Source organism: Coloeus monedula (assembly GCF_965178545.1).
Source record: "Coloeus monedula genome assembly, chromosome: 17".
Lineage (NCBI taxonomy): Eukaryota > Metazoa > Chordata > Aves > Passeriformes > Corvidae > Coloeus > Coloeus monedula.
The window spans coordinates 15576823-15598047 of record NC_138797.1 but is presented as its reverse complement, the minus strand read 5'-3'; the positions used below and the strand labels follow the sequence as shown (position 1 = coordinate 15598047).

The following is a 21225-nucleotide window of genomic DNA, read 5'->3' as shown; positions in this document are numbered from 1 at the left end:
TTGAGGGTTTTTAAAATGTTTTACAAAATCTTAACTAGAACACAGAAGAAGAGGGGTTAAAAGAAAAAGTTAACAAAGCTCCAAAATAAACTGCAAAGGCCCCAGAGTGCTGCTTTCACATTGCTGGGTGTGCTCCTAAACAGTCTAATCTAACCCAAAAACCAAGCCCTGGGTCTGTGCTTTACCCTTTGCTCTCCCCCATGAACTCACCAGGTAATATCTCTCTCTGAAGCTGGGGGTGTTTGGGGGGGTCCAGTTGTACAACGAGCTCTTCCTGCTACCCACAGAAAACTTGGCAGTACTTCCAGGTGACAGAAACAGGTTCTCTGTGTCGAAGGGGCTGCAGCAGAAAACAAAGGCCCAAGTGTCAGTGAGGGCAGAGAGCATAGAGGGGTTTATCTGCTGGTAGGATTTGAACTGGGACATTTAGTCAGCAACACACAGAATAAAAGGAAACAGAAACTGCCTCTCTGACCAGTATCTTTGATTTCTCCAGCAGAGAAAGACACAGGCAAGAAGGCTGTGGTTTGTACACAGAATTCTCAGCACCCTTTAGACAGAAACCTGTGCCAGAGTCTTTGGAAGAGGAGTCCAATGGTCCCAAAGGTTGAGGTGCTCTGTCCTCTGACACTGAGCAGTGACAGGCACAAAACCATAGAGGAAGGAAATACAACACAAGTAATAAAACAGAACTGCCATTTTCCCTCTTGCAGAGCACACACCACCTGGAAAAACCAATAAAAAAACCTCATTATCCTTCACCTATTAATAAACAACTCCTTTGGCTGGCAGAGGAAGCCTGTGCAGTGCCACTTGGCAAGTTCTGTGGTTCATACAGGTAGGGATGAGCCAGTTACAGCCCCAGAGGACACTGGCTTAGGTCTGCAAGAGTTTGTCAAGTGCTGCTCCAAAGACTTGCTAATTACCTACTTCAGCACAGCCATTAGTTTCTCAGCTTCTTTGCAAAGCAGCCAAGGAAACTCGGATGAATGATCCCCTGGGATACAACTCAGCTAACCAGGAGAGGGAGAACACATTTCAAGTTAAGTAAAGCAAGTTTAGTTTTTATATGTGTCACTTTTTGTTCCTTGCTGAGTTTCCTTGTGGCACCAAAAGAAAGTTTGTTTTTCCACTTGAGTATTGGCATTTTGAAAAAAAGTGAATTGTTTGCAACAAATCTGCAGCCTCAGCAATATGAATACAACCAAAAAGCAGGATAAAGTCAGCTGCATTCAGCTGTACATTGCAGGAGATCTAAGTGATAACAAGGACTAATCAATTGCAGGGAAATGAATTTCTGCTCTCTAGCAAAAGTTGAAGAGCAGAGTCCCAACTCTCTCTGGCTTCTCGTGTTGCACAGGGACAGTTCTGCAGAGCATCCTGCAGTGCAGCACTCTGTGTTCTTCCTGAGCAGAGAGAATGCTCTGGAGCTCCCCAAACCAGGTTAATTGGCTGAATTAGCCAGTGTCACCCAGCTGGGCTCCATCACAGCCCCATTCCTCAGAGCCACACGAACAACCATCTGCACTGACTCATGGGCAGAAATAAATTGGGTTTCTGACAGCAAGAGCCTTTTAGCCAAAGCCTGCTGTGTTTACTGATGAAAGCAAATTACTCCTACCCGTGGCATTCTTAACAAAAGGCACAGGGATCCATTCCTCAGATTTTTTCATTTTTAGCTTTTAATACAATGATGCAGTAATGCAAAATGACACTTCTAGGAAAGGAACAAGAACAAACAACATCTGCTTTGCCCCTTTGGCAATTCCTAAGAGCCTCCAGCAAAATGCAGCTCTTCAGCTGGCTGCAGACAAGCACATGCTCCTGGTCCTGCAAGGAATGACTGGGAGAGCAGAGCAGAGGGGCAAAGCAAGAATGGGGTCTGCTCTGGAGCTTCTATTTTCTCTTGGCTCTGAGCTCCTTGGGCACAATCCATCATCTCCCTCCACATTTCTCCAGCAAACAAACCATCACACTGGGACAGCTCCATGAATCCATCTCTCCCAGCATTCTGGCACAGACAGAACCCAGTAGCGGATATTCCAGGGAAAAACAGAGGAATTCAGTCAAATGGAGTGGGCTCTCCCCAGACACAGGCTGGAGTTTGAGGCAACCCATAGCTGGGATCTGTCATGCACCAGACTTTGCAAGCAGACTATTGCCTTTAATTGTCACTGGCTTTTCCTCAGTTTGTCTAGTCACTTCCTGAAATCATTGACATAAAACCTCTGCATAGGTAAAAACTATGCAGGAATGTCATTGTTTAACCTTAAATTCTGGAGCAATTACTTTAATGGGGGGTGGCTGTACTGAGAGAAATGGTGGCTCCACATTCCTGTCCATGTTCCCCAGCCAACATCCACATGCCTGCACAGGATTATCCAGCCACAGCTTTTCAGGAGAGAAGAACTCCATTTAAAAAAAAATCCAAAGTGACCCACATCTGATCATCTTTGCTGTCCCCATTCTGTGCCCTAATCACTCCCCTCCTGTCCAGCCACTCCATGGATTCAATTCCCCCAGACCAGGTGGGCAGATAGAATTCCCTGCCTGAATTCCACCGCTCAGCCTGTGAATCCAGGCTTACATTAATACAAGAAAAATCCAATTCTAGTCAAGTGGACTGGACTCACTGTTAATGATGAGATTTTTCTTTCACCCACTCAGCCCAGGGGAAAATGCCCATGCAATTCAGCAGAGAGGTCTCACCCACCCTTTCCAGCCCAGCAAGCACCAGGCTCCAGGTTATCCAGCTTGGCTCAGCACCAGCTGTGAGAGCACAGAGATGCACCAGTGGATCATCGAAGATCCTGCAGGAGGAACTGCCTCTTCACCTAAGCTTGCATCTCTAAGAGCAAGACTGGCAGTAGGTATGCATCCCAAAATAAAAGCCAGACTTTCTTTTTTACTCTGCCTTAAGGTTTTGTGCTCCTGCTCCAGGAACCCTTGTGAGCCAGGCCAGCACTGCTCAAAGCAGTCACCAGAGTGGTTCTGACTGGATGGTGCCCCCTGGATCCCAGTGCAGGGCACTACTGGAGTTCTGAAAAGAGAATACAGCCCTCTCTTTATCCTGCATGTGAGACAGAATTCAGACTGTTGTTTAGGTTGGCAAAAACCCCAAAGCCTTTTGCCAAACTGGCCAACAAAGCCGTTCTGCAACGGCCCCAAGCTCCTTCACACTCCTCATGGCACAATCTATAAAGGAGCTGAAGGCACTTTTGTTTGAGCCCAGAAGACCAGAGGCCTATTTAAAGAAAATATACATTTAGAAGCAGAAGAGAGAGCTACATTTGGATTTCTCACAAAGCAGGTCTAGACTGAAAGCTTGCCCCTCATGAAACTTTGGGTAAATCAGATGAATTTGTTTAGTTATTCTTAAATCAGAGAAAAAAGCAGCTGTTATTTTGAGTGCTCTATCTTTGAAAACAGAAACACCCTAAGTTATCACCACAAAGCTCCTCCTTTCTGTAAACAACCTCAGCAGACTGTCAGAGAGGAGAGGCCAGCTCTGCACAGCAATGCTCTGGAGAATCCACTTGGTGGGATCCCAACGCATCTCAGGAAACTTAAACACAGCAGAGACACAGAGCTGGAGCTCTCATGCACTGAGAAATTCCAAGGGGGGATTAATTCCCAAAGAAAATGAGTCACCACTGCCCCGCTCCCAGCTCAGCTGCTGCCAGCTCCAAGGGCTGTGTGATGCTGTCCCAAATCCCATGGACGTGCTCCTCTTGCCAGCCCAAAGCTGCACTCTGAGCTGGAGACTGCAGCCAGAGAGTGTCAGCAGAACTGGGATGGGACTTTTCTAGAAAGTTTTGCCCCAAATACAATTTGCTTTGGGGATTTAGGTTATGAGGAACTGTGCAATATCCCAGAATTGGAGGGCGTTTTCCTCATCCAGTTCTTTTGTAAGAACAGCTTATGTGCGTGATTAATTCTGAAGTTCCTGACAGTGAGGACAGGAAGGGAGCAGATCCAGCAGCAGGGAATGAAGGACTGTCAGTGCCACTGCTGGGGGTTCACAAGAAGGGAGCAGAAGTGGTTTCTTCCAGACTCTATATTCTCCATATACTGTGGCCACAGTCAGCTCTCACGAGGAAAATGCATCATTAACAGGGGCAGGCAAAACTCTGCCAAGGTGAGTTCATTTCTTGCTGACCTCAAGAGATTTGTGTTTGAAAATAATTTTCAGGTGCTGTGGCAGGGACACATTTTTCAGCCCAGTTGCAGGTACAAGTGTCAAGGAGCACTGCACACGCAAGGGACACTCAGAAAATGGTACTGGATCAATAAGGCTTTACTTTCACCAGCCCCAGAAATGGAACCAGAGCTGTTTCTGATTTTCCTGCTGAGAGCCTGGGGCCTTTCAGGGAGGGCCTGACAGCAGAGGAGTGTTCAAAAGCCTCTGGGCCATGCAGGGCTGGGAAGAGCCAAGGCTGCAGAGAGCCACGTGCAGAGGGACATGTGGAGAGTGTCCCCATTTCACTGGGCACCTCACTAAGGGGCTGATGTAATCCTGGACAACAGCAAATGCAAACAGGTTAAAAAGTCTTGATTTGTTGTAGATGGCTCTCTCAATGTGGAACAACAGTGCCATAAAGCAGAAATAACAGAACTACCTCAAAACCCTGTGCTGGTGAGTCTGGAGGGAGGAGTAAGTGCCAGTGCACTGTCCACAACAGTGAGAATTTACTTTTAATAACAGCATTAATCCACTACAAAAACCAAATTACAAATTTAAAATATAAAACAATTTAACAAACCACAGGCACCGTGACAATGCTCAGCTATTTAAAAGGACATCTGTAAGCAGCTTCCCTGGAGTGCACAAACAGCCTTGTGTCCATAACTACTCACAGCACACAGACGAAGGTGCCAAGTCTTTGGGAAAGCTGCTTTTTTAACAGATCATGTCTTGGTAATAATGACTGTCCTAAAACTTCAGCTGTGTATTTTTTTCATTGTGTCCAGAAACTGCTACTTCCAGTTTCATTTCATCACCTTTAAGATTATTTTTCATGGTTTGTAGACACACATACATTGCTTGGAGTTAGATCAAATGCTCATTGTGAGGAGCAGAGAGCTTAGTAAGGCCACTGGCGAGGTCCCACGGCTGTGGTGACACCAAAGGAAGAGCTGAAAGGTCATAGGAACAGCTTCTGTCCCTTCCCCTGCCTGCTCCCACCATCAGATCAGGCTCAGGGGTTGCTGTGAGGGAGCATGGGGCTGTTCTCTACCCTGCACCTGCTCTCAGATAGAAAGAGGTGAATGTTGAATGCAACTCAGGGACACACCTGGGAGCCTTTCATTATTTCAAATGTTTTCTAGCTGTTGCTGTTTGAGGCTGTACTTACTTCCAGAGGACCTCCAGCCGCAGCTTGATGGTGCCCAGCTCAGTTATATCCACAATGATCGCCTGGGGCTTGGTGGTGAAGAAGTTGACACTGTCACATGTCACCACCCCAACCAGGATAGTGGCCAGGCCTCGCAGCTCTGTCACCTGCAGGGACAGACAAACACATCCAATTCCATCTTACCAGACAATCCTAAGTCCCCTGCATGGAGAGGAGAACAGCCCAGGTCAGATCTGCTCTGAGGCCCACAGCAAACCAAACCCTGATACTCAGTTCTGCTTTCCCAAACTGCTGTGAGCCACTGTCCCCACAAGGAATATCTCACAGGAGGCTGCCAAAGAGGGGAGGGCTTCCAGGAGCTGGGCACACACAGAGCTGTACAGCATTCCCATTTTTAAACCTGCTATGTATTTGTACTGGGCAAAGATTACTGAAGACAAAGTGGAAAGAGCAGGAGGTGTGGAGGACATTCATCAGCAGACTTTCATAAGCTGACAAAAAGAGTAAATCTATCCTTGTGACACAAAGTAATACAAGTTTTTACAACAATTACGGTAAAACAGGGATCTGAATTAACTTCTCACCTGATCCTCATTGTGCAGTTAAAGTAAAAAACCACTTCATAAACCCATTTCCAAAGGCAGTGCTGGCAAGGTGCCAGAGTGTCTCCTGCGTAACCCAGCTCCTGCTGCCAGGGGAGGGAACTCTGCAGGAGCTGCTTTAACAGGCTGCCAGAGCCCAAAGGCCTGCACTGGCACAGTTTCCCAGTAGGACAGGATCCAGCACAGCCTTCAGTCTCAGCTCTTTTCAGGCTGACAGGAGTCATGCTGCAGAGCAGCCCACAAGTGCTGCTCAAGGATTAACCCCACCTGCCAGGGCAGTGCCAGAACCAAGCGTGGGTTTTCTGTACAGGAATTTCTCTCCTCCAATAGAGAGCAGTACTACAGGTACTTAACATCCACATGAGGGATGGGAATAATATCTACATCCACATCTGTGTCTCCACATCCAGCTGCATCCTAGAAATTCCCAAATATTGATCTAGGACCTTTTCAGAAAACCAACCAAACAAAAAACCTGAAACACAACCACAGATCCCAGAACATGGGAAAGCAGGTGCACTAATACAGTCACCAGTGCCAGGAGCAAAGGAAAATCAGAAGTCATGTCCCTTCACTAGGCAGAACATGGATTAGCTGCCATTTTTTACATAGCTAGAGAAAGAAAACCAAGAATTTTGAGAAACCCTTGGTGGTCTAAGGGGGAAGTAGCAGAAGACCTGTTAACCCACTGATTCCAATCCAACCATTATACACCACACCTTGATTTCAAACTTCTCGTGCAGATTGGGTATAAAAACCTTTTCTTCCTCATCCCATGTTTGGCTGTCATCAGTCTCAATTTTGCCTTTCAGCCTCCATTTTTGGCGCCCCAGTCGCACAAACACCTGGAAACCACAAAGAAAAGAGCCTGTTGGGCCAGCGTGTCCGAGACTATCCCCTTCAGTCCACAGGTCCCACACTGTTCCAGTTCTGTGGAAGCAAAGCTGCTCCCTTGATCACTGTACACTGGGAGCTTGGATACAGCCAGAAAACTGGAGACAGGAATTGGGGGTACAAGCTTCAACCCCTCAAGTCAGCACCCAGTGCCACATCCCACCCACTGGAGAAGAGCTCAAACCACACTGCACTGCAGGTGGGGTGGTGCTGAAGTACCAGGACACTGGAATTCACTGGGAAAGGTTAGGAGCAGGAGAGCACCCAGGGAGACACTGAGTGCCTTCACATCACACCAAGGGCAAACTTCCAAGAAACAGGCAGCCACTGCTATTTGATTCCAGGGCAACTCTGAAGGCAAAGCCCTGGCAGCTGGGTTTGATAGGCAATCACTGGCATCATTTAAACGCTCCTGTAACACCCAAATCACATCTGATCCCCTCTGTCCCTCCCCAGCCTCCAGGGGCACAGTGAGTGTGCCAATGTTCTGTTCTCCTCACAGCAGAGTGTGGATTTATCACAGTCTGGCTCCTGCTCTCCATGTTCCACCCCTGCCCTCCTGTGCTGCTCATGCACTCTCACTCCAGGAAAAGAAAGGACAAAATATACACGTTGTATACTGCACCTCATACTGGTCCCCGGGGCAGAGACGTGCAAAGCCCACCAGCCCTGAAAAGAGAAGGAAAACTCCCAATGTTTGTAAGCTTTACAAAGCCCCCCAACACCTCAGCCTGCAATGAATCAAGTGACTCTCTGGGTAGCGCTCCCTCTTGTCCTCAGCTCTGAGCAGAAGCTACCCCACCAGCCCAGCACACTCTTAAAAGGAGAGCATTTAATTGAGCTGAAGAAAGAAAGCTTGTCAGCCTTGTATTCAAGTATAGATCACCATGGCAGGTCTGTTTTACAGCACTGGAGCAAAATAACTTTCCCAAAATTCTATCCAAGATCTCACTGAATAACTGGACTCTCAGTGGATCAGATTGCTACCCAGAAACCCCAAATCAACAGATGAGTCTTGAAGGAAAGGAAAAAGGAACCTACCTTTCATCTTCACATGAAACTCTCCCAAGTGGACCTCCAATGCCCCCTCTATAAAGCACATGTCCTGAAAGAAAGACTGCACAGTCACCAGCACTGCCCAGCAGTGCAGAGGAGCTGCTTCCCCACACATGCCACTTCTTTTAAAGGACTGCATTCCTTTTATTTTTTTTAAAAGGGCATACAAACATTTTCACCAGTAAAGACAGATAAAAGTAATGTTAATGGATTCTGTAAGACATAAAATCTTCCACAGAAGACTGGAACTCCTTGAGCTCCTCACTGTCAGTTACCTTCCATCACTGGTTTTGTAAAAATAGCATAGCTCATTCCTTCAATTCTCATCCCACACTTCCAGTGGAAGACATAAGAGACCCCAGTATTAAGGATTTTTCATACAATGTACCTGCATTTTATTCACACATGCTTTTAACCCACACCATTAAAAAAAAAAAAAAAAAAAAAAAGCCAGCAGCAACTCCCAGTGCACTCTTTGTGAGGGAGCAGTCAGGTCCTGCTTACAAGCGTGAAGGATTTCCTACCTCTGTGCACTCCTGGACGTTCTTGTAGAGCTCCACCAGGCTCTCCCTGGAGGCTTTGGTGGAAGGGGACAGGGAGAAGGCCTGTTTCATGTTGGTGGCCCCATCCCGCAGTCTGCACTGGATGCAGTAAGCTTCATAGAGTTCTTCCACCTTTGAAACATGGGAAAGAAGGAGCTGGAATTACCCTGGCATAGTTAAGGCGTTTTGGAAAGGAACATCAACAGTGTTTCCTGGCCAAAACAAAAAGCAACAACCAAACCAAATCCCCTGTCAGAGCACTGCAGGATGCTGCAACTCCTGCATTTTACGGAGTGCAACAGTTTGCTCCTCAATATCCCATGCTTTTTTTTCAGGAGTACCATCAGCTCTGCTTTTACCAGAGTAGAAGACAAGTAGTAGAGTAACACTTTGCTCACAAAAATTGCAGAGCAGGAAACCAATTCCCTCAACACAGGCTCAACCCCCTGCTGTGTTAGCTGTGCCAGAGGAGAGATTCCAGCCCTCTGGAAGCACTGGCAGACGGCAGACACAGAACTGCCCCTGTGGCCCCTCATGGGAAGGGGGGAGAACACATCAGGCTTCAGAGCAGCATTTTCTGAATAAACTGGCAGAGAATGCAAACTGGTTTCACAGGAAAACTCAGGTTGGGTCGTGCCCAACATTCAGCCTGAATAGAACCATTCAGGAAATTAAATAAATAAAAATCCCCTCCTCCTGTAAAAAGAGTGGCTACAGCTTTCAGCAAGTCCCCAGCATTCTCCCCTTCAGATGAATTATAATCAGAGTGTTTTCCATGTGGATAGATCACTTACAAAGCAGTGTGAGCCTTACAGGTACAAGGTATAAACCCCTTACCTTGCTAATGTGAAACTCCAACTTTCTGATGTATCTCTCCACAGAGCGGATTTGCTTTTGAAGAGGGCAGAGAGAGAAAAAGGGATGTGAGAAATTATTTCCTAAATGCGCCATCAGGTAACACAGCAGACAGCAAATCACCCATTTTCCTCTTTTGGCAACATTCCTTCCCATCCCCAACAGCCTTACCTTATCCAGGTCATAGTAGAAAGCCTGAAAGAGAAACAGCACAGGCTGAGGAGGAGAGCACCTGTATTTGTACACAGTAATGATACCTTCATACATACTGCAAGGCTCACTAGAACATCCTCATTTACACTAAATTAATATTGCAAACACTGATCACTGAGCAGACACAAGGAGGTACAGCCCAGTAAAGAAACATGATCTGAGGAACACTGCTGGATATTGACAATGAGAAATCCCAAGCTCTCACAACGAGGGCTACCTTGCTTGGGAAAATTCTGATTGTGATGCTTTGCTGGATCCCACCTCAGTGTTTTAACTGGACAACCCCTGGGAGTCCCAGGAGGGAGAAAGCACCTACTTTTGTGACTGTATTTAAGTACTTAAACATTAAAAACGCCTTACCAATCTAGAGTTCCTTTTTGTATCTTTGTGTCGACCAGAGAGATAATCCAGCTCAGCCTGATGTGCTTCCAGGTATTCACTGCAGAGAAAGCAAGCCCACTGTTAGATTGTTCCAATGTGGTCATTAGAGATTCTCTGGGGAGGTGTTTTCAGCAGAATGTTACAAGGGATATAGGAGGAGAATATCAAGTTCTAACACACACATAAATCACAGATCTCCCTCTCAGATTCCTCTAACTATTCCTGCATGACCCCTTCCTGTAAGGCAGCAGAATGGCTCAGTTGTTGAGGAAGCCTCTGCTTACAGTTACTGAGGAGGAAGGACTCACCAACCAACTCCATCTTAGAGAGCCAAAGACTTGCAACATGAAACACTTGCACTACAAACCCAAGCTCACAGGAGCACTGCCCAGGTAAGGTGGGGCCGATGCCACTCAGTGTTTTAGCAAACTGAGCTGAAGACCCTCTTAAGGCAATTTCTTAATGCAACTATTACTTTTCCCAGAATGAGAACTCTTTTTGCAAGGTGTGAAGCACTTGGTGCCAGCTGGCTTCTCGAGAGTTGCTTGCATGCATGGGTTGTTGCTTGCATGCTTTACGAGTTTCCACAGGGCCTTAAACTTTTTCAGCTGAGACCATCTTCATCCAACTTTCCTTTTAATACAGAGCAGACTTAGGTAACTTTTTCCTCTAATGCTTAAAAGGGAACCAGAATCACCTGGTAAATGCTACATTATTAGACAGTCTCCGAGCAGTCAAAATAACTTCATTTTAGACAGCTACACTTCTTCACATTTGCTTTGATGCATTTCATTTTCTTACTGTTCCAAAACCAGGTCCCCCAAGACATCCCACGTCTCCAGCATTCAGCTGTCTGCTCTTAACACCTGCCCAGTAAGAGCTCAGTGCAGAAGCAGCCAAGGCTGAAGGCAGAAGAACATTCATTTACCTTTTAGAAAGGCTTCATCACTTTTAGATTTAGGTATGTTAGAATGACCAGCTTGATGGAATGGCACCCAGATGGTTAACAGAATAAAGAGTTATTTTCTACAACTATAAAGAAACAGGCACATAAAATATGTTCTGTACTAAAAATTCGAGTCACTCCAGCACCGAGTGGACTTAAGTCTGCATTTACTTAAAATTTGGCCTTTGCATTGCTATTTGATACAGCTGTTTTCTGTAGGTTACTTCAGTCAATTAGTCAGCCACTCACTTTTGGCAGGAGGCTGATCATGTGGCACTCACTGCAAAACTGGGAACAAATTCTGATCCACTTTATAGTTTCTCCTCCCTAAGCTCAGATAAATTCTCAACTCTGCAAAAACATTTGGTTTCCTTGTTTCTTTTAAATCTAAATCCTCTAATAAGACATTGGTGGATATTTTTAGGGCTAAGACTTCATAGTCTTTTATAGGACTAAAAACGTGACACATCTGACTTTATAAAGTGTTACTACAGTGCATTTTATGTTCTTTGCTTAAGAAAACAAACTATGACCAAAATGCATACAGGAGCAAAATGTGGAGGACAGCAGTAACACACTGCAGGAACTGTTAGAAGGGTGCCAGCAGAAAGAACTGTGGGGTTTACACATCCAAGGGAAGGTATTTTATCTTCTGATAGCAGCTGCAGGGTGTAAATGAAGTTCCTGTAATAATAGAACATTCTGGGAAATCAAAAAGCTGACATTTTCAGGTGAATCTGCTTAGGCCTTTGTGTTACAAGACACCTGAAGATCACAGAGTACTTTTGAAATCCAGAATTTAATTCTACTAAGAGGGAGAAAAAAAATAAAGAAAAACCCAAAAACCCCCCACTGAACAACCCTCCAAGAGCAGCTCATTCTGTCAGTGTTCATTAATCAGCAGAAGGAGAACAGAAGTGGTTGATGAACCAGCCTCCCCACTCTGCCTTTGCAGGGCACACCCTCATCTTCGGGCTCGATTTTAAGTCAGCTTTTTGAGTCAAAGCAAACTCCACACAGTTCCATCTCCAGAAGCTTTTTGCCAATCACTCCCCAGGTCTGGCTGTCCCATCCCTATGCTGCCACCCTGCCCTGAAATCTCCCTTCTTCATGGAAGTTCAGCTGCTCCCCAGGAGATGGGCAGAGTTCACTGTCACTTTTTACAGTGTAATTAACTAGGAACAAACAAAAACATCAGAGCACTTTGCTTGCAAGCAGACTGTCTGAGAGTGAATGAAACTTGTTTTACAAGGTCCCAGGCCTGGGGAAGTCACCACATGTGTTTGGAGATGCCAGATGGAGACAGAGCACAGTGACACACAGACTTAAGCAGCATGACTAGGTAAGGCAAATTACAATATTGGAAAAGTCCTTACTTAAGTCCTTTCTTCAAAGCTTCAAAAATTTTCTTCACCTGCAGTGGCTTTGGATCCCAGATGAGTGCCCCCTTCTGCAGGGAATTATAGGCCTTGGGGGGTTTCAGTGACATCCTTGATCTCACTGAACTTCTGCTGAGGGACTTGCTGTAGAAAGAGAAAAGAAATACAGGAAAGATGCAAACCCCATCACCTGGGAGACAAGAGATGCCTGAGCCACAGAACTTCCAGGGTACAAGCTCCATCCATTCCCATGTGCATTTACTCAAAATCACCAAGTTCTTGGACACCTGAGCACACTCTGGCAGAAACCCCACAGTGCTGGCTCTGTGTGCCCAGCAGGCAGGGCAGCTGCCAGAGCCCGGGCACAGCCAGGGTCACCCACAGAAGGGAGCTCTGCTGCAGGGCCAGGGCAGTCCCTATCTGACTGCCACCTGCAATCCAGGCAAAGCTGGCAAGGAACTTCTGCCTGCTCAAGGTCTAAGTGGCAAAGCTCACCCAAAGAGCCTTTAGAAATTGCTATTTCTTCGCTTGCACTCAGCATCCATGTAAACCATGGCTCAGAGCACTCCCCAGGTTTGAAAAGCCAACTGCCAGGCCCGGATTGCATACAAGACAAAATTACCAAGGGTTTTTTCAGCCTCTAACCCCTCAGCTAATTGCTCTTAAAAGCAACTGCAAAATCAAAATTAAGTACTGTTTCTACAAGAAGTGTCCCACACAGAATTTTTTGTGCCAGCCTAAGGAGTTAGAACACTCTAAACCATCAGTTATAGCCAACTGTAAAGCAGAAAATGAGCTCTCTGCAAATAATTCCTACCTGGCTTACCTCTATCTATGTGCTCCCCTAAGTCTTGGCTATTTTTATACAGGTTTGTTAATAATCCCTATAAGTAAAGCCTCTAAAATAACATTACCTAAAGAAGTTTCCCATCTACCAAAGCAAGCCAAACCAGGCAGCTGCTCTCTGAAAAGCTTTCTACCTTTTCTACAATTTTCATCCTAAATTCAACTCACCTGGAGAAATTATGAACTTCATCAGGCTCAATAGTTAACAACTGGCTGGTTTCAGTTCCAGGCACGTAATTGGAGGCCTAAGGAGATTATTGTGCTGGGCGATTAAAGCCCAGACCCAGCACACCTGAGAGCTGTCCCCAGTCCTATTAGAGAAGCCCTTGAGTAACTACTTTAATTATCCTTGTCCTAAATTTCCACTTAACTCCAGTTTTTAACATCTGTTCTGCAAAAAGTCTGATAAATGAGGTGTTGCCAAACGTTACTGGGTACTTAATTTCTTCACACCACTGATTATCTTGGTTTTTTATGATGCCTTAATGTAAAGTATTAATTAACCAAACCATTTGGAGCTCAGGTTACCTATAACAAGGAACATAAGTGTTAAATTAGAACCTTACATTAATATTACTTTTCTTTATTATGATAATGTATCTTTGAGTATTCCAGGCAAAGTGAGAGAGTTTCAACAGGAATAACACTGGAAGGGACAGTCTGGACAATAAGCAGTTGAAAGAGTCTCCTAGAAGGCTCATTACTTAAAATTCTTTCATGCTAAGAAGAAATAGCATCTAATTCCATTAGAGTACTCTAATTAGCAGGATACCAAATAGAAGATACAAGATAATGCTGTTTTGAAATTAAAAAGCCCAAATTACTCCTGGGTTTTGTTTCATTTTGGAATCTACCTTCATATTTTTGGAGTGCAGATCCTAGATTCTGGAAATAAGTTCCCTTCATGTGGAAGTGCAGCATCTCAGTACTGCACACAGACAGGCTGGGATTTCCCACTCCCCCTTTTCCTCAGCATCTCCCACTGGCTGCTGCAGCCCATATGAGCACTGATGTGAAGAATCCCATTTTCATATATTTCATACAAAAGTTAAGTAGCTGACATGGCCTGTAGGGCCAGTAGCTAAAAGCTGAATGTTCTGTTGCTGCTTTCCCTTGTGAACCTCATAATTTAAGTATCAGATTTCCCACTTTATAGATAAAGTAATAACATTGACTTCCTGTGGAGACCATGGTGGGCAAACACAAAATCGTGTGTCTGACTGAGAGACTCGAGGGGAGGTTGCTAAAGAAAAGCAAAAGTATATTTAGCATCTGCTCAAGAGTGTCCATGTGGGCCTGATTTGTGTGTCATCCTTTGGACAGACCTTGCACAGGGCCCCTGCAAGCTCCTGCTGAGTTTTGCAACAGTGCCTGAGGGAGAGATAAGTTAGGAAGGGGTGATTTAAAAATTTCTTGTCCATGCCAGGGCAGGCTCTCATGTTCACTGGGCTGTGACTGAATGTCTAGTACAGAAATCTTCCTTACTGCAGTGGTTCCTGCACAAAACTGTCTGTCTAAACACTTTAATGAAAAACAACGTCATAAAAGTGCATAAAGAGAGGCACTTGGTCAGGAAAGCTTTGCAGTTAGAAGTAAGAGGATAACCCTAAGGGACACATGAACTTTCTGTCTGGAGCACTGGGACCCTGCTGGACGGTGCCTGGTGGACAAACAGCTGCTCCCCACAGCTCCTGGTGGATCCTTTCCCTGCTAGAACTCCCACTCTGGACTGGAGCTCAAGCCTGTTTACGTCATCTGACAGAGTTTTTCTCCAGACCTTAGTAGTTGGTGGGATTTTAGAGATCTGATCTTTGCTAGGGGTAATATTAATTTTCACTTTCACCAACTAATTAATTTATTCAAATTGAAGAGTTCTCAGTTGCATCACAATCATACTGGGATTTCATTTTTTGCTCATACTTTACCATGCTGTGTTTAACCTAAAGTTTAATTCAGTCATCTGGTTCTTTGAGAAGGTATTTAGTTACATGAGTGAGGTATTTTGCTGATACAGAAGTGGATTTTTTTGAGTACAATACTCCTGGAGGCACACTTCCCAATACTTCTACGTGGTGCTGCTAAATGATTCACTCTGATATTGCTCTAGCATGCACTGGCAGTCAGAGGCCATATTAATTTTCCATTTATAGGTCATATCTTCTAAAAGCACTCAAGATTTACAGGCATTTACAGGGATTGCTAAATTCACAAAAAGCACAGGAGCATTTTTAGTGGAAAAGCTGCATCCCGTGTGTGGCGCAGCTGTCCCTGCAGTGTCCAGCAGTGGGGCAGTCTGCAGGGCAGCACGGCTGCTGATCAGTGCAGGAGCAGCCCTGGGTAGTTTTAGGTGGGAGTGAAGGAACAGCATCTCCACAAAGCTGCCTCAGGTCGATGCAGTGCCAGCCTGCTGCCCAGGCACCAGGGGCTTTGGTTTTGGTGTTACTTACGCCAGTTTCCTGCTTTGCACAGTGCTGAACCCAGTGAAGGAGCAGCTCCTGCTGATCCCACCCCCATCCCCAGGGGACACAAACGTGAGCTTGACCGACATGGCTCCCAGTCAGTGAGTCTGGAACAAAACACAAAACACAAAAACAGATGAGGCCAAACATTCTTGGCAGTTCTTGTGCTGCTGCAAGTGGTGAGCTGCATGGAAGTGGAAAGTCAAAACAACACACAGCAGAATAAATTGAAAAAAAAGACTTGTCTGCAATTCACGTTTCCTGTGTTGCCATCCACAGTACAATTAATAAGGGGTTGAATAGTCTAAAATGAAATCTCTCATGCTCTCTTCAATTTCTGATTGATTTTACAAACTCACTATGCAAAAGCCAGAATAGCCTCCATTCAGAGCCTCTCTACCATTTCTGACTTTTTAAAAACCCTGTAATTGTCCCAGTGCTTCAGGAGTCCAGGCCAACCTGTGTATTTCCAAATAGGTGTGGATGCCAGAACAATACTTAAGCTCCAGACTTAGTCAGGTCGAAAAAGCAGCTCCTTGCATCTGTGCAGAGCCACACTGCAGTCAATGGTAGAATTGGCTGTGTGGTGCTTAAGACCAAGGCAGAAGTCTGGTTTCAACAGTAAATTTCAGGTTCATGCTCCTCCTCTGGCAGGGTTTCTCTTGGATTGCTCTCTTGTTTTCCATCAGTCAAACTCTCTTGCTTTTTGGAGAATTGTGTTCTCTGCCATATGTCTATAGAATCCAAGTCCCAATATAAGTAACAGACATATCCTTCAAAGCAGCTGTAGAAAATCACCCAGACAGTTCATATACAGAAAAATTCCCTTCCTTTCCCCCTCAAGCTGGTGTAATGTAAACACCACAAGTGAGTAAATCTGGGTATAACAAAAAGCTGGAGGATGCGTCTGGAGAGAGAAGTACAAGCTCCAACAAGGAGCTCTGAATGCTCCATGCAGAACTTTGTCCCACATTACAGAATGTGCTCTGAAGAGCACTCTTAATCCATCAGAGGGGATGCTGGAAAGGAACTCTGCACTCAGCCCTTGTTCCTGACATTATCCCTTTAGCATGGCTACCATTAGTCAGACTACAAGCCCAGAATGTCAATGTAAGACTCTTTCCCTGGCTCTGCCACTAACTTGGAGAGCAACCTCCTCCCTGCCTGTGAAGGCTGCCTGTAGAGAACTGAATGGTTTAATACACTTCCCAAGAGGAAGGGGATTGGAGAGTATTTTGCTAATTCTGGGCTAGTCCACAAGTACAGGGAATTACTGCCAGTGACCACGCTTCAGGTACCATCACCTACAGAGCAGGAACAAAAGCTGTCCTGCATTTCCAGGAGCAGAGATCCTGCCTGTTCAAGAGAAGCCACTCAGTCAATTCCCCGGGCTGAGGTTTAAACTCCCATCTCCTTGCCTGTTCTATGGGCTGTGCCAAGCTGAGGAATACACCTGGGGAAAACAGGCAGAACACTGTAGAGCAAGATGTGACAATGGTAAATCCAGCTGAGAGACACCTGCTTTGGAAGCTCTCCAGTGTGCAAAGAGGTGCTGAGCATGGCCAGGTATTTCACTGCTCAGAGGAGCGAAGTTCAGTGACTCCACAGCCTCAGGAGTATCCACAGAAATCTGTTACACGGAAAACTCAGGTGCCTCTCCACCACCTCTTAATCAAACCATACAGTGCTTTTATTCTCTTGCTTTGAAAAGATCCTCCTTAACACCCTTAATCAGTCCTTGGACTTGCATCATATCACAGCTGAAGTTTCAAAATATTTTCCATTCTTCCCTCTAGTTTTCAGATGTTTGTAAGTCTGTGAACTGTCACCCCATCAAAAGGATCATTAGCCTGAAAAGAGCATGTAACTTACTGAAAAATGTAATTGCATAACAAGCTGTTAAAGGAGGAAATAAAAGGAATAGCCTTGTGGTTATTGACCACATCCCTCATCAAGGCTAAGCCAGATTCCCAGGATCTATTTTTCAGCTCTTTAACCTGGGAAACTCAGTTCATGGGTATAAGGGAGCAAGAAAGTGCAAGAGCAGCTGCTCTAGAGCCTGCCTAACATGAGACTGAAAGCCTTTGGAGCACACAGATATGGAACAAACAAAACCAAGCAGACCCTTGGCAGGGAACAGGAAGTGGAAAACGATGAGAAGACTCCTTAAGTAAAACCTGTGGGACTGACGTGAAGGAGTATGTGGGAAATGTACAGACCCCCAAAACTAAAATTAGCAAAAGAACTACACTGCCCAAATTTCCTAGACCTGACCATGTGTGTTTATAAATCCAGTATAATTCTGGATTTCCAGGAGATGCACTGTTGCAATTCAGTAGGAGCCAGAGAAGCCTTGGCCCTCACATGGGCATGGCCAAAAGCATTTCAGCTCCTCCAGGGTCATCTGCTTTCTGTAGCTGCCCAAAGCTCCATCCCCAAGGCCACTGAGTCTGTCATGTTCTGCTCCAATGTACTGCTCCTCTCAAAAGCAACTCACAAATACCTCTTTCCAATTCCCTAAGAATGAAGAGAATTTAAATAAACCACAAATAAAGGGGTTATCTTTCTTGCTTCAAAATAATGCCAACAAAGTCAATACCTCTTGGTACACACTTGCACATGTATTTTTTTGTAGTGACCAAGAAATCTTATGGCTCATTTCACATTTCTGAGCAGAAGACCATAAGTTGGATGTCAAGAAAACATTTTATTTGTAAGACTTATAATGCAGTTGTTTAAACAGAGGGTTTTCTAGATGGAGTGTCTGTATAAAAGTGCTGAGCTACATTACAAGTGCCCCTGAGAAAAAGCATCTGGATCCATCTCAAATTCTACCGTCCCTTTAGGGTAGAAATAAACCAGATAAGGACCCCAACAAAGCTCAGTTCAAATCTGCCTTCCAACCTGTAACCTCTGCTGTGCCAGTGTATCCAAATCTCATAAAAACAGGGATTATGCCCTGGGGAGCAGAGGAACTTCCTCTCCTTTACTCTTCCCCCAGAGCACGGAACAGCAGTTAGCCAGGGGCTGCATATGCAGAGCACAAGAACAGCAGGCCAAAATAAAGGAGTCTATTGCCAGGGGCAACTGGAACACCAAACTACTGCAAAAACCATGGAGTCCTGACAAAGTCTTCTAAAGCTTGTGAGTCTTGGGCACACCTCCCAGCTGCCAGGGACTCACTGGCTGTAATGTTTTAATACGTGCCATTCCTATGGTTGAGACTTCAGGTCTCCGAAATGTACCTTTGAATCAAAAAAGAATTTTTTTTCCAGATCAAAGGAGTAGGTTTGTTTGGCCCTGTTTCAGTGGTCCATTTGCCATAACAGACTGTTGGTGTGTCAGCTTTGGTGTGACCAAGCATCCAGGCACGCTGGGGCTCCTCTGAGCAGTGAGGACACACAAACTGCATCTTGTGCTCCCTCCCTCTGAGGCTGAGGATGCTCCTCAAGCCAAATGACCTTCACCTTCTACAAACAAAATAATGGTGTCTGTTTGTGTTTATGGCTAAACTTTTCCAGCCCTACTCACGTCTTTAATTGTTTCTGGGCACAATGGTTTCAACAATTTTATGAGGAAAATATGACTCAACGACTTCTTGCAAAATGTTTCTGCTCATGTTTTGTGCTTTAAATTAGTAGCCATGTTTTTGTGTTAGCATCTCCAAGAGGTCCACTTGGTGAACCCTTGCTAGAGGAAAGTATTCATGTTTCCCCAAAGTTTGTAATGTTCCAACTGGGAATGGGCAGTGGGTGGGAGACACTTTCTCCTGGTTGTGTTTCTGCAAGAACTGCACCAGCTTCTGCTTCCCTCAGCTGTTCGTGGGCCCTGGCAGCCTGCACAGGGCTCCAGACCTCACCTGTGGGGCACTACCTGCTCTTCACTGGCCTGACACAACAAAAGCCAGGCTGAAATCAAGCAAGTTATTGTCACTATAGCAAATAAACACAATTACTGACAGACATCCATTGTTAATAACTGCAGTGTCTGAGGGTCATGTTTGTGGTTGAGGATACATTATGTGATCATGACAGTTTGCCTTCCACTGCCAGGTGCAATCCTTCTCCTTACACTTTTAGACCCTTGTTATTTTTATACATAATTTTATTCATAAATATTACACTCACTTTACTTGGAAAGACAAGAGAGCCATTTTAACTTCTAGTTGTGGGAACCAAACAGAGTTGATTTCATTTTGTATTATCACAACATAATACTTAATTCAGTATCTGGTAAGCCCAACAGTTTATTGGAGAGACTGGGGCCTTCGTGCTAAAATCTGGGGCTTAGATTTGTGCCTATCAGGACACTCCCCTGGTGGTTTTGTGCACAGCAGAGCACGAGTTTGTTGCAGAGTTGCCACCTGGAATTTATGTCTTTTATAGCACGGTTTTATAAAATTCACTTCATGACAGCCAAACAAACGTGCCATTGGTCTGTAGTGGCTCTGCACCATCTCTACTGAAACTCAGCTTTCACAGTCAAGAACCAAAATCAGCAGTGAATCAGTACATGAACATTTAGGGCCTTCAGAGACCTTCTCTGGACCTTAGGAATGAGCTGTGGTTCCAGCTAATCATTGGCTGTTTCAAAAAAAAGTCAGTCAATACTGCTAGGTTTGCATTCTGCTTCCCTGAATTTATTATAAATTCCACCAGAACTGTTTTGCTGCTACAATTGCATCAGGATCAGGATTTTAGCTGAAAGAAATACATTCTGCAAACACTTCATGGGTGAAAAGACAACCCTAACACAATTACACCAAAAATCTTCAGCATAAGTTAAATTTAAGACTGATTTTGCAAACTGGGCTGCGTTTGTCTGCCATCACATTGATGTAATCACAATTATTTTTCTTCTTGCTTATTTCAGAACATAGGGACAATGGATTTAACTGACCCTTCTGAATGCTGCTGATGGGCTGTATCCAGAAACACTTGCAGCAGACAGTGGCATTTGTCTTTCATGACACTGATAAAGAAAAATATCAGATCCCCACTCTGTATTACAATCCTGTCAAAGATTTTGAACAAAGTCTCAGGGCTGGTCTAGGCCTGGACCACTGAAGTTTTTGTGATGTCAATGCACTGTGGAATAGGTGGAAATGTCTGGGCTTTGGCACTTATTTGCAGTGTTGGACATGTAAAGAATCCAGACCATGACATGAATGAGAGGTGATAAGGGCCTGACTCAGCCCTCATTCCCCTGAAGGTGGCTGTGATGAAGGCTGAGTGAAGCAGGAGTGAAGTGACCGTCTGGGCACGGCCCCAGGCTGAATCCCCTGGGAAAATACACACTGTGTTTAATCTTTGCTCTCCAGCATTCCTCAGGAAAACCATTGACCTCAGTAGCAATGTCTACTGTGCTACATAAACATTCCAAATTTATCATTCAAACCCCTCACATTTTAAGCGGTTTTGTTCAGCTGTTTGACAAACATTCTATTTATACAGTTATGGGCAGAACTAAGAAAAAATTATCTGGTTATTTTCAAGAGAGGAAAAATAATTTGCATTAGGGAGACACACAGTGCCCTTGATCTCAGAATACTCTCGAAATAGGTATTTTAACACAGCATCACACACAAATAGGGATCCTTTCTTCAGACAAATCCTGTTTGTGGCAAGAACTCCCAGCAAAAGGATTCCCAGCAGAACCTGAACAGGTCTGATGTAATTCACTCCAACACAGGGACTCT

At 45.0% G+C, this 21225-nt stretch overlaps 1 protein-coding gene across 4 annotated transcripts in view; it reads right to left on the bottom strand.

Moving 5' to 3' along the window:
- RIPOR3 (RIPOR family member 3) overlaps window positions 1-21225 on the bottom strand; it is a 41795-nt gene that overhangs the window by 8419 nt on the left and 12151 nt on the right. For 3 of the 4 annotated variants that reach the window (XM_082292704.1, XM_082292702.1, XM_082292703.1), the window contains 11 exons: window positions 15516-15634; window positions 12220-12366; window positions 9877-9955; window positions 9475-9498; window positions 9286-9339; window positions 8431-8580; window positions 7892-7955; window positions 7476-7519; window positions 6676-6801; window positions 5355-5500; window positions 211-340 (listed from right to left, as the gene is read on the bottom strand). In XM_082292704.1, the coding sequence (XP_082148830.1) occupies window positions 211-340; window positions 5355-5500; window positions 6676-6801; window positions 7476-7519; window positions 7892-7955; window positions 8431-8580; window positions 9286-9339; window positions 9475-9498; window positions 9877-9955; window positions 12220-12366; window positions 15516-15616 (1065 nt within the window). In that variant the 5' untranslated portion in view covers window positions 15617-15634. The remainder of the gene's footprint in view (window positions 1-210; window positions 341-5354; window positions 5501-6675; window positions 6802-7475; window positions 7520-7891; window positions 7956-8430; window positions 8581-9285; window positions 9340-9474; window positions 9499-9876; window positions 9956-12219; window positions 12367-15515; window positions 15635-21225) is intronic. The other variant, XM_082292705.1, reaches the window with a different exon arrangement.